Source organism: Rutidosis leptorrhynchoides, chromosome 10 (genome assembly GCF_046630445.1).
Source record: "Rutidosis leptorrhynchoides isolate AG116_Rl617_1_P2 chromosome 10, CSIRO_AGI_Rlap_v1, whole genome shotgun sequence".
NCBI classification, from domain to species: domain Eukaryota; kingdom Viridiplantae; phylum Streptophyta; class Magnoliopsida; order Asterales; family Asteraceae; genus Rutidosis; species Rutidosis leptorrhynchoides.
In genome coordinates this window covers 242,761,898-242,774,926 of record NC_092342.1, presented here as the reverse complement: position 1 = coordinate 242,774,926, position 13,029 = coordinate 242,761,898, and the positions used below count along the sequence as shown (strand labels likewise).

The 13,029-nt window shown below is 35.1% G+C and overlaps 1 protein-coding gene across 1 annotated transcript; it reads right to left on the bottom strand.

Moving 5' to 3' along the window:
- Positions 1-2,521: 2,521 nt before the first annotated feature.
- LOC139873428 (exonuclease 1) lies at positions 2,522-6,113 on the bottom strand. Its single transcript, XM_071861356.1, has 11 exons — positions 6,036-6,113; positions 5,897-5,933; positions 5,501-5,675; positions 5,317-5,395; positions 4,959-5,003; positions 4,077-4,226; positions 3,850-3,964; positions 3,628-3,728; positions 3,451-3,548; positions 3,283-3,375; positions 2,522-3,171 (listed from the first exon to the last, which is right to left on the bottom strand). Exons 1-11 carry the CDS (start codon positions 6,111-6,113, stop codon positions 2,529-2,531), a joined length of 1,614 nt encoding a protein of 537 aa, XP_071717457.1. The 3' UTR covers positions 2,522-2,528.
- Positions 6,114-13,029: the final 6,916 nt, after the last annotated feature.

Below are 13,029 nucleotides of genomic sequence, written 5' to 3'. Positions count from 1 at the left end.
GCCGGGGTTGGTAAGGAAGGAAAAGGGATGAAAGGAAACAAGAGAAAGCAGGAAACGGAGAAAGAAAACTGAAAAGAGGCCAAGCCGGACCTCCGACGAGATGCCGAAGAGCCGGTGGCGGTGCCGTAATGCTTTAGAGTAGGTAGTAAAAAGTAGAGAGAGACTTCTGTGAGAAGTTGGAGCATTTTGTATGCTACTTGGTTTAGGATGGTTTTTTCATGTTAAATTAAACACAGAAGATGAAAGAGTACATGAAGGACATGAATTTGACCGTTGACCGTTGACCGTTGAACCTCACATACACAGCATGTGGGGTGGGTGGGAGAATTGTTTACTCCCTAGTTCAGTTTCAAATCAATCAATCAATCATCAATTATCCTAAACAAAATAAAAGTAAAAAAAAAGACGGTTTAAAAAAATAATGATTGCTACATGTGCCGAGTTTTTTAACTGATGCTAGTGTTTTGAAAACTTATTTAAGAAATTGAAGTACTTTTAGAAATATTTATTATTTACTATTATTAAAAATTATTATCATTTAAATTTAAATCAAAACTATAAATAAATCCAATAGTAAACCCTCGTGAAATAAGTGACTATCGGTTTTCTCATAAGCACCGTCATTCCAACCGACCTCATTATGAGCACCATTGTCAGACTCTCATGCTCAACTACAGATAAGGTACAATTTCACATAAGCTTCAAACATTTTTATGTTTTTTTCATTATTTTTAACATTCCTTTTTCTTGCATAAGTTATACTCCGTAATAGATTTTACTTTTATTTAAAATTGCTCATTTACAATAGCCTAAACATAAATTGTGCTGAACAATTGCAAAATAAAAATATATATATCTAATATCTTGTAAAGGGGAAAAAAGAAGAACCAATGTTAAATATCATGAAATAGCCAACCTGTTAACTACAAATGTTTACGAGTGTATTTAAAATTGTATCTAATCGATGATTTGGTTGATCATGAAAAATCGGCAATGTCGCTCATGGATAGGGTAGCAAGCGATGACTCGTCAGCAACGACGGTGGCCACTAGTTTACTACGGAATATTATAGGTTTTTATAGTTTTAAAATAAAAAGAAATTAAGTAATAGTAATTAATAAATATTTTTGAAAGTACCTCACTTTCTTAAATAAGTTTTAAAAACACGAGTATCACTTAAAAAACTCTGCCTTTTATATTTTTACATTTTTTTATTTTTATCTCTTACTTTTTATCAATCCTTTTATCTTACATGCATATAGTAGAGGTATAAAAGAACTTTACATTATTATTCTTTATTTGTTTTTGAACATGGACAATTAATTTGAGAAATCGCATAAGTAATAATGAATTATTGATGTGAGACGGAGTGACTATCTTTTATTCCAGGAGAAGGAATAGGAAGATAATAGAAAAATACGAAGTATAGCTTACACAATTTTTAATGTGATGGGGTTTTTAGACATGTTCGGGGAGTGGGGTGGGTGTTTGACGTGGCAGACGTGCACGTAAACTGAAAAATAATTTGGTGACGTATTGAGTGACGTGTTGATGGGTAAAGTTGAATATTTTTAATTTCTTTTTAATGTTTTCTTATTGTATAATTTAATTTAGTTTTTATTTTGTTTAATTACTTATATTATATTTTTATTTTGTAATTATTAAAACATATTAGATTAATGAAATATACTTAAATTAAAATTTATGAAAACGATTACAATTATTTTAAGTCTTAGAAATAGAACATTACATTATTAAAAAGTCCTAATACGATTATTACTTATTAAAACTCCTAAAGTAGAAAATTACAATAATTAACAAGTCCTAGTACAATTCTCCTAATACGACACTCCTTATTCGAGACTACTTTCGGAATTGAAAACGACCGGTCACCAGCCTAATTGTCATTCGACTATATAATTATTTATGTCCAAAGTTGATGAAAACACACATTTTTTATCAATCTATCCAATAGTAGTAATACACAAAGTTGTTGATCTTTGTAGCATATCAACCAGAATCTTGTTAAACAATTGGGTCCGAATCTTAACCAAAACGGTCATCTAATCTAATACAATAAAGGATCAAGAATCACAATTTATTCCATTAGAGAAATTATTCAAGATGCTATTTTTCTTTTTCCCTGAAATACGTCCAGCTTTCTTTCCACTATTTTGCTCTCTAATATTCTTGATTGATTTAAACTCCACGCTTTCCTGCGAATCAGGAGTAAATATTTCCAAATCGGTCACACCCGAACGTTTTTTAGTAACGAGCTTTAAAATTATGTTTAAGCTGGAGCTCGTTTAGGCTCAGCTCGAATTAAGTTTTTACCGAGCTGAGTTCGAGTAGCTCGGCTCATTTACACCCCTACCGGTTACTGAATAAGACACAATTACACAGGCTTATATTTTATGTTTGATATTTGTAGCATAACTAAAATCTTATTAAACAATTGGGTCTAAATTCTAACCAAAATGGTCATCTAATGATTTAATGTAATACAATAAAGGATCAAGAATCATAAATTATTTCCAAGAGAAATAATTCAAGATGCTATTTTTCTTTTTCGCTGAAATACTCTCAGCTTTCTTTCCACTCTTTTGATTTCTAATATTTTTGATCGGTTTAGACTCTACGCTTTTCTGTGAATCGGGAGTAAACTTATCCAAATCAGTCACACCCGAACGTTGTTCACTACTGGATTTAGTCTCAACTTCATTGATTGCGTTTGTCGGTTGACTGTTACAAATCACTTCTAAATCTTCAACTTGTGTTTGTTTTCGCCTCTTAAACGGATTGTTGTCAGGAACCATTGATGATCTTTTGGGAGGAATCGTGTCAAGTATGCTCGGCATATCATCATTTACAGATGATATAAGCTTTTCAAGTTCTGGATATTTATCTATAAAATTAGGCTTTGTTTCCTTCTCCATCACTGTAATTCTTTTGTTTTTTGGTTTCTGAGATGTCACAAAAGTAAAGCAGCTCTCAGTAGTTTTTTGCTGTTTTAATTTCCTTTTTGGTTGTACTGATAACGATTCAGGAGGTTTGTTTACTGCAGTTGACTTGCGTTGACCATTAGAACTAGGAAGCTCATCAAATGCTTTCATGGTAGAAGGATCCAGTTGACCTTTGGCAATTGCAGTAGCTTGTGAGGAAGGCATATCACTAACTGTTGTCAAAGAAAAACACTACAGCAAATTTGCTTAAACATAAAGGTGACAGTTCGAAAAACAAATTCAAGTCAATATGGTTAAAAGTCAATAAATATAAGGATACGGTCCTAGAAAGTCAAGCTCATCGCCTAAAGAGTGTAGAAGTGTTTCAGGAAGTGGTGTTAAGTGTTTTAGCCTCTTTGAAGCCACATCATAACTGCAGAGAATGTAAAACAATTAAGAATTGGAGTGTGCTAAACAATATAGGGAACATAATGAAAAGGTTACATACATTCGGGCATGAAGGAACACAGCAAACGCTTCTTTAAAAGATTTAAAGTAATCTTCGGGCATTTGATTTCCTTTCTCATACTTCAACACAGACAGAGCCTGTACAAAAAAAAAACATTGTGACACATACGTTGTAGTAACAGTATGTCAATTTAGAAAGAGTTGATGATATGCTTACACGGTCTAAATTCAAATACTTAGTAACCAAAGCATGAGCCTTTGCAATCCCAATTCCCGGTACTGATGGAAGAAAATCACATCCAGCTATAATACACATGCCTACATATTCACTAACTATTATCATTATTTTAACTTTAAAGGGCCAGTTCCAAACTATGACCCATTTTGACTACAGCTAGTTCTGACCCACCCATATGTTGAGAAAGTAAAAAATTGATACCTGTGAACAACTCTTTGTTAAAATGTCGGAAAGAAGGTCGGCATCCCACCGCATCAAAAACTTGATCTATCACAATCTCTTCCCCATTGCCATAACGGTCCATTTTGAATATAACCTAACAACATCCAATTAAAATCAACCCAATCCCATGTTTAAACTTTGAAAGCGAGATAAATGATGATTAGTATAGATTTAGACCTTTAAGTCTGATTAAAGTTTGTTCTTACAGATGAGCAACCATAAGCTAGTAGATCACTGTCCTCGGATATCACGGCTGAAATTCCACCTTTTGATTCATCAAGACTCGATAAATATGCTAACTGTGCATCCGCCTCATATGGAGCTACTATAAACTCAATATTCTCCGATCTTAAAATCTGGTATTGTCTCGCCACATTAAATAACACGTTCATGTAAAGAATCAAAAATTAGTTATAATAAGAGGGCATATCACTTAACCATTCAGGCTTGCCTGAGTGGCCACCGAGTTTCCCAATGAAGCACACCACCCGGGTTCAATTCCTGGCTATGCCAAATTGTTCAAAAAGGGAGTGTGACTAGAAGGTGCGCATAATGCACAATTCACCCGGTACCAGGTCTCGCGCTCGGGGGGCTTGATTACCCGAGGTTTTACCTTCTATGAGAGAGCCAATGTGCTCGTTCATAGGAGGGTTTCCTCGCTTACCCAAAAAAGAGGGCATATCACTTGTAGAGTGTGTGGATGTTAATAAACAACCAAAATTAGTTGTGATAAGTGGGTTGCTGGAGATGATATTTCAAAGGATTCTGCTCTTGAATATATAACTGAATTAAAAAGTATGTTTAAGGAAGCAATTGGATGAAGTTACTAAAACAAATTTTCATGAGAAATGAGATTATTTGTGAAAATGGAATTGAAAGTATCTCAATATAATAGCAGTAAATAAATACGTTTACTAAAACTGACTATTAGACCGCTTAAATTAGATATCAGAAAAACAGATGATATTTATTCAAATATTTGTGTGGCTGAATAAGTTGTCATGTGCATATTTGTTTATTTAATCACCATAATCAGATAATCAATATTGATACAAGGGGTAGTTATCGGCTACAAACTAATGCTGTACCTGAATAAGTTGGTGTGCCATTGATGGTGTAATACTCACTGCCCTCTGCATCCAATTAAACATGTTAAATCACACCATTCACTCATTTAAAACTTAAGTTATTCTACTTTTTTTTATCATCATTATCATTATCATTATACATGCTAAAAGAGCACACCATTATCATAATGATAATCATAATCATAATTCATCATATTACAATTATAATTTATAATAAAAATAATAAGGTAACAAAAATCAATCATTCAAGAGTACGTGATGTATCAAGATTATCACCACCCAGCTAGATAAACATTGTCAAACCACTTAATTATTCAACATTTCCATAATAAGTGTTCAAAGATTTATCAATCAGTACCTGAAACATTTCTGTTGCAGCATTAACATTGCCTTCCTTGAGCTTTGTTATTGCTAAATCACGACTGTCTTTTCGTTTACTGCAAGGCATAAAACATAATATAAAATGTTATAATGAAGAATTAAAGATTGAAGAGTTGTAATAATGAATAAAAAAAGTTACTTTGATCTAAATAAAAGGTCACCTATGTCTATGTTGTTCTTCGAGGGCCTTGCAGGGGATATTAGCTCCATCGAAAACTAGCACTGGACTAATGTTATGATGCCGTAGCATATTGATTCGGTGCATACAGTAATTTATGTATTGATATTTCTTATCTCCTTCCATATTCAAACAAAGCTCCATACTACATGAATATGCTGTTTCATTTTCCATTCCAATAACAACCAAGTAAAAATCAAACAATTAAATTTATCAAAAAGATACTATCAAATACTTGTATTTTCAGTACAGAAAATAAGAACATATCAACACAGAAACTAAATTTAATTTAATTTAAAAAAAAAAGACTCATAAAACTAGTATTTTCAGTACAGAAGTTAAAATATTAATCAAGACAGAACATATCAGCAATGCATACCTCCTTTGTGAAGCCATGAATAAGCATCGATACCAACCTGTATTATGAATATATAAAAGGAAACGAGACAATTAGAACAAAATAAATTAATTAAATTATCACATTAATATAGAAATGGATGGATAGATGATAAACATACGCGTTTTCCAGCATATTTCTTGATGTGAATTGGTTCAACGTAGGGTTTCATGAATCTCAAAAGATCTTTGATGCCCATTTGCTTTTTTTTTTTGTTTAATATCAAATGTTAATTATAATAAAATGACGATGAATTGAAGAATATTCTCCAGTCCAGTGTAAAATCGATGAATCAAATTGAAGAAATAGAATTGGATCTGGCATTTTATTTAGTACGGCGCGAAATTGAAAAGAAATCCCCAAATATTTACCGCCAAAACCAATATTAGAGTAACACTCGCGCCAGATATTATAATGTTAATACAAAATTACAAATATATTCATGTTGGAAATCCCCAAATATTTACCGCCAAAACCATTCTTACAGTAATTTTGACTTCTAATACTGTCGCCAGCGGCCAGATAAAATGTTACTGCTAGGGCTGTAAATTTTGTAATCATATTGAATGGTATTGTTTTCAAGTATTGAATCTAGAGAATATTAAAATCAATATAAATGTAGATAACAAATGTATGACCTATAATTAAAATGCTCTTTAACAAGCCTATTAGTCAAATAGATTAATGAGCTTGACTTATTTACTTAACGAGCTAAGCTCAATTCGAGCTATGGGTAAAGAGCTCGAGTTTTTGCTTAATGCGCCGAGCTCAATTCGAATTGAAGTTTGTTTAATTCTTTTCAGAAAAACCGAGCTCATAACGAGTCGAGCTCAAGCTTGATAAAAATCAAACGAGTCGAGCTCGAACACCATAAATCTCGGAATCGGCTTGTTTACAGCCCTAGTTACTGGGATACAAATTTATTCATGGTTTAGTTGTAAATTATAGAAGAAAAAAAAAATCCCAATCAATATTTTACATTTTCGTTTGTGTAAATTATAGTACTCGAGTATATAACGATAAGGATAGTACAATGTTATCTTATGTTACTAGACTTAAGAGCTCGTGCGTTGCACGGAAGCTCTATAAAATTGTATTTGATAGCGTTCATATTGTCACCTATTTCATGTATGAAACAAATACAATGCAATCTTCATACTTGCTAGTATTAAATTAGAAACTAAGGATATGGTAAAAGTAGGCAACGACGTGATTCAATAGAAATAAAATGCAACATACAATTGTTTAAAGTCGTTATTAGTACTCCGTATGATTCATGTTTTAACTACTTCATTCACAAAGTTGTGTTTTGATAACCCTTTTGCGTTTGTTCCAAGTTTGTTACCTTTTAAAATACAATGCAAATTTAGAATAATATGGAATTAGTAAATGTATATGGGTAAAATATCTAGATATTAATATGTATATGAAAAATATCTAGATATTAAAATGTATATAAAAATCTAGATATTTATATGTGTAAGAAATATCTAGATATTTATATGTATAAAAATATCTAGATATTTATATATTCATGGAAATATCTAGTTTGTAGAAACTTCCATGGAGTACTATAAATATAGGTGGTGGGTTCATTTTGTGTAAGGTGTGAAGTAAGTTGTGAAGTTGTGAGAGTGAAATAAGAAGTGAGTTGTGAAGAAGAGAAGAAGAGTGTGAGTTAGCGAAAGTAGAGAAGATAAAACTTGTAAGTAATATTGTAATTGTAATTTAATATAAGTGTTTTTTGTTAAGTTTCCCGATCAAGCCTTAGTTTGTGTTTAAGTTCTTAGTGCACTTTTGTTGTTCTTATTATATGGTCGGCTCTGCCGCCTAAGTAATACATGGTCGGTTATACCGCCTAAAGATATATGGTCGACACTGTCGCCTAAGTACATTGTGCACTAAGGATTTATAAAATTAAAGGCTAACCAACGTCAAAGTGTTGGTGTAGTGAGTCTAGTATAGTCTAGATCCTCTATAGTGAGTGTGTTGGGCTCGTCGAAGCTTCCAACAATTGGTATCAGAGCGGGTCGTTCGGGACCATTTCTAGTGGAGGAAATCGGTAAACGTTGGACGTTTACATCGGCTTGTTTTCACCAAGGCTCTAAGGAAGATTCTGTCGGAGCACAGTTAGGAACTGTGAAAGCTCATCGGTCAGGGACCAAGCTTATTGGACGTTGGACGTCATGATGGCAGATCTTGCAAGTACGAGCAGTGGAATCAAGAGTCTCAATAACCACAACTATGGTTATTGGCGGACTTGCATAGAATCCTACCTACAAGGACAGGATTTATGGGAAATAGTTGCTGGCAGTGACACAACGCCTCCACCGAAAGAAAATGCTGAAGCCTTGAGAAAATGGAACATCAAGGCCGGGAAGGCTTTATTTATATTGAAGACTACAATCGAGGAGGATCTATTGGAGCACATCCGTGACGAGAAAACACCAAAGGCAGCTTGGGAAACTTTTGAAAAATTATTTTCAAAGAAGAATGAAGCACGCCTCCAGCTCTTGGAAAATGAGCTCGCGGGTATCTCACAAGGAAGTCTGTCTATTTCTCAGTATTTCACCAAGGTGAAATCAATTTGCCGTGAGATATCTCAACTTGCTCCTGAAGAGAAAGTGAGTGATGCAAGGATGAAGAGAATTATCATCCACGGCTTAAGATCCGAGTATAATGGATTTATAGCCGCTGTGAGAGGATGGCCTACTCAACCATCATTAATAGAGCTGGAGAATCTATTGGCAAATCAAGAGGCATTAGCCAAGCAGATGAATGAAGTAACCGTAAAAGACGGAGAAGATGCACTCTTCACCAATAAAAAGAAAGCAACATCTCGAAGACAAGAGGCGATGAAAGAAAGTAAGACATATGGGTGGAAGGGTCACTCAAAATCAAAAGGCAACGCTTCAGGGGGAGCTCAACAAGGAAGAAGAGATCATCGCCAACAATACGGGAAAAATGATAAGAGAAAGAATGGTGAATGCTTCAATTGTGGCAAGAAGGGTCATTTTGCTCGAGATTGTAGATTCCCCAAAAGGCGAACTTTCGAAGGAAATGTGACCGCTACAAGAGATGAGAAGAAAGAGGTCACATTCGAAGCAACCATTAATGAGGAAACATGGGATGCAGAAGCTGGACTCTCTGTTGAAGCTGACATAGATTATCAAGCTCTTACAACAACTTTAAAGTCAAAAATAAACTACAAAGATGATTGGATCATCGATTCTGGATGCTCAAATCATATGACCAACGATGGGACAAAGCTGCAAGAAATGGAGGATTACAAAGGAAAGAGAGTCGTGTTGACAGCCGACAATTCAAGGTTATCTATTTCTCACATTGGAAAGACAATAATTCCAAATGAAGGCGACTCTCATAAGCTCCAACTCGAGAAGGTGTATCTTGTCCCTGGTCTAAAGAAGAATTTACTGTCAGTACCACAATTGACAGCAGAAGGGAATTATATGCTCTTTGGACCAGAAGATGTGTCTGTATTCAAGAGAGTAAAGGTGGTTGGCAATCCAGTTATGCATGGAAGAAGAATATAATCGGTCTATGTATTATCTGCTGAAACAGCTTATGTGGATAAGACTCGAAAAAATGAGACGGCTGATCTTTGGCATGAACGTCTTGGGCATGTGGGCTACAACAAGTTAAAGGAGATGATGGTAAAACGCATAGTAAATGGGCTTCCTCAAATTGATATCCGAACAGATACAATATGTGCTGGATGTCAATTTGGCAAAGCTCACCAATTGCCATTCAAGGAGTCAGCGCATCAGTCCAAGACACCACTAGAGCTCATACACTCAGATGTTTTCGGCCCAGTGAAACAAACATCACTTGGAGGTATGAAATATATGGTGACATTCATTGATGACTTCTCAAGATATGTGTGGGTTTACTTCATGAAGGAGAAGTCGGAGACTTTTCTGAAGTTTAAAGAGTTCAAGAACAAGGTAGAAAGTGAGCTCAATACTAAGATTCGATTCTTACGCACAGATAATGGAGGAGAATATTTATCAACCGAGTTCAATATCTATCTTAAGAAGCACAAGATCAGAACGTAATTAACTTACCCTAATACTCCACAACAGAATGGAGTGGCAGAACGTAAGAATCGTCATCTTGCTGAAACCTGTCGAAGTATGCTTCATGGTAAGAATGTACCAGGAAGATTTTGGGCCGAATGTATGAGGACGGCTTCATACGTGATTAACAGACTCCCACAAACAAAGTTGGGATATATTTCACCATATGAAAGATTATGGAAGATCAAGCCAACCGTCAACCATCTCAAGATTTTTGGATGTGTATGCTACGTCTTCGTACCAGATCATCTACGAAGCAAATTTGATAAGAAGGCAATTCGGTGCATTTTTGTCGGTTATGATGAATCAAGAAAAGGATGGAGATGTTGTGATCCAAATACTGGGAAGTGTCATACTTCAAGAAATGTGGTATTTGATGAAGCTTCTTCATGGTGGTCACCTCAAAAGATAGAGCTTCCAGAATCTCATGGATTAGAAGAAGTTCCAGAAGAGAAAGAAGAACATAAAGAGCACATATCGGATCCAATTAAAGAAGGAGATGGATCGTACTCCAAGGAAACGAGTCCATGGAAAACTGGGGTACATCAATCTGTATCCAAGGAGGTTCGTCCAAGCCAAATGGATGTCGAGGAGCATGTGCAAGAATTACGGAGATCAACAAGGCCGGGGCAACCTAATCCGAGGTATGCCAATGCTGCTCATGTGGATGAATCAATACCTATTGAGCCTTCCACTTATGAAGAAGCAGCACAAAGTCAAGAATGGCAGAAAGCGATGGAAGAAGAAATTAATGCACTAAAAGAAAACCAGACATGGAGTTTAGTTCCAAAGCCAAAAGATGTAAAACCAATATCTTGTAAATGGGTTTACAAGGTGAAGACTCGATCAGATGGCTCCATTGAAAGGTATAAAGCTCGACTTGTTGCTAGAGGTTTTTCTCAACAATATGGGCTGGATTAAGAAGAAACGTTTAGTCCAGTGGCGAAGATCACAACAATTCGAGCTCTACTAGCTTTAGCTGCTAGCAAATCTTGGAAGCTGTGGCAGATGGATGTCAAAAACGCTTTCTTACATGGAGAACTTGACAAAGACATTTATATGGAGCAACCAAGAGGCTTTGAGAACAAGATCCATCCTGAGCATGTATGTAAATTAAAGAAAGAACTATACGGCTTGAAGCAGGCTCCAAGAGCTTGGTACGGGAAGATTGGCGAGTTCTTGGTACAAAGTGGTTTCACAGTTGCTCCTTCAGATTCTAGTTTATTTGTGAAACAAGATCAAGGAAAACTAGCCATAGTGCTAGTATATGTGGATGACTTAATCATCACGGGAGATCACTATGAGGAGATCCAAAGAACAAGAGAGAATCTGTCTATCAGATTTCGTATGAAGGAGCTTGGAGAACTCAAACATTTTCTTGGACTCGAAATAGAGCAGAAAAGAGAAGGATTATTTCTGGGACAACAGAAATATGCGCGAGATCTTTTACAAAAGTACGGAATGCTTAATTGCAAACCTATCTCAACTCCGATGGATCCGAATATAAAACTACGAGCAGATGAAGGAAAAAGTCTTCAAGATGTTACCATGTATCGAAAGATGGTCGGAAGTCTTATTTATCTCACACTAAGCCGGCCAGACATATCTTATGCAGTTGGAGTGGTTAGTCGATACATGAGCAATCCGAAGAAGCCTCACCTTGATGTTGTACGACGCATCTTAAGGTATGTTAAAGGCACTATTAACTTTGGCATTTTGTACAAGAAAACAAAAGAATGTCACGTGACTGGATATTGTGACGCTGATTACGCTGGAGACTATGATACACGACGATCAACAACTGGATACATATTTAGTCTTGGATCGGGAGTAATATCATGGTGCAGCAAGAGACAACCAACTGTATCCTTATCAAGCACCGAAGCAGAATATCGATCAGCAGCATCAGCAACACAAGAAATTACTTGGTTGAAGCAGCTAATGGAAGATCTTCATCAATCAACAGATTATCAAGTAAATCTTCTTTGCGATAACTTATCAGCTATACGTATAGCAGAAAATCCAGTCTTTCATGCAAGAACAAAACATATAGAAGTGCACTATCACTATGTACGCGAGAAGGTCCTTGAAGGGGAGATCAAGATGGTGCCAACAAAGACAGATGAACAAGTTGCAGATATATTCACCAAGAGCCTAAGTAAACCAAAGTTTGAAAAATTCAGAGAAGCACTTGGAATGGTCTGCAAGACATCGTTGGAAGAAAATTTGCATTGAGAGGGAGTGTTAAAATACAATGCAAATTTAGAATAATATGGAATTAGTAAATGTATATGGGTAAAATATCTAGATATTAATATGTATATGAAAAATATCTAGATATTAAAATGTATATAAAAATCTAGATATTTATATGTGTAAGAAATATCTAGATATTTATATGTATAAAAATATCTAGATATTTATATATCCATGGAATATCTAGTTTCTAGAAACTTCCATGGAGTAGTATAAATATAGGTGGTGGGTTCATTTGTGTAAGGTGTGAAGTAAGTTGTGAAGTTGTGAGAGTGAAATAAGAAGTGAGTTGTGAAGAAGAGAAGAAGAGTGTGAGTTAGCGAAAGTAGAGAAGATAAAGCTTGTAAGTAATATTGTAATTGTAATTTAATATAAGTGTTTTTTGTTAAGTTTCCCGATCAAGCCTTAGTTTGTGTTTAAGTTCTTAGTGCACTTTTGTTGTTCTTATTATATGGTCGGCTCTGCCGCCTAAGTAATACATGGTCGGTTATACCGCCTAAAGATATATGGTCGACACTGTCGCCTAAGTACATTGTGCACTAAGGATTTATAAAATTAAAGGCTAACCAACGTCAAAGTGTTGGTGTAGTGAGTCTAGTATAGTCTAGATCCTCTATAGTGAGTGTGTTGGGCTCGTCGAAGCTTCCAACATTACCGTGTAAATAAGAATGAAAGTTAGTTCATGTTTGCCAAAACTTTGAGAGGTAGTAAGTTTCAATAATTTGTATCCATTATGATGAAGTTAGACTTTTTTTTTTCGAA

Coding starts and splice junctions, on each gene's coding strand:
- LOC139873428 (XM_071861356.1), bottom strand. CDS start 6,113: ATGGGCATCAAAGATCTTTTGAGATTCATGAAACCCTACGTTGAACCA. Junction 5,676..5,896: donor TTCATGGCTTCACAAAGGAG/GTATGCATTGCT, acceptor AAAATGAAACAG/CATATTCATGTAGTATGGAG. Junction 3,729..3,849: donor TAACAAAGAGTTGTTCACAG/GTATCAATTTTT, acceptor GTGAATATGTAG/GCATGTGTATTATAGCTGGA.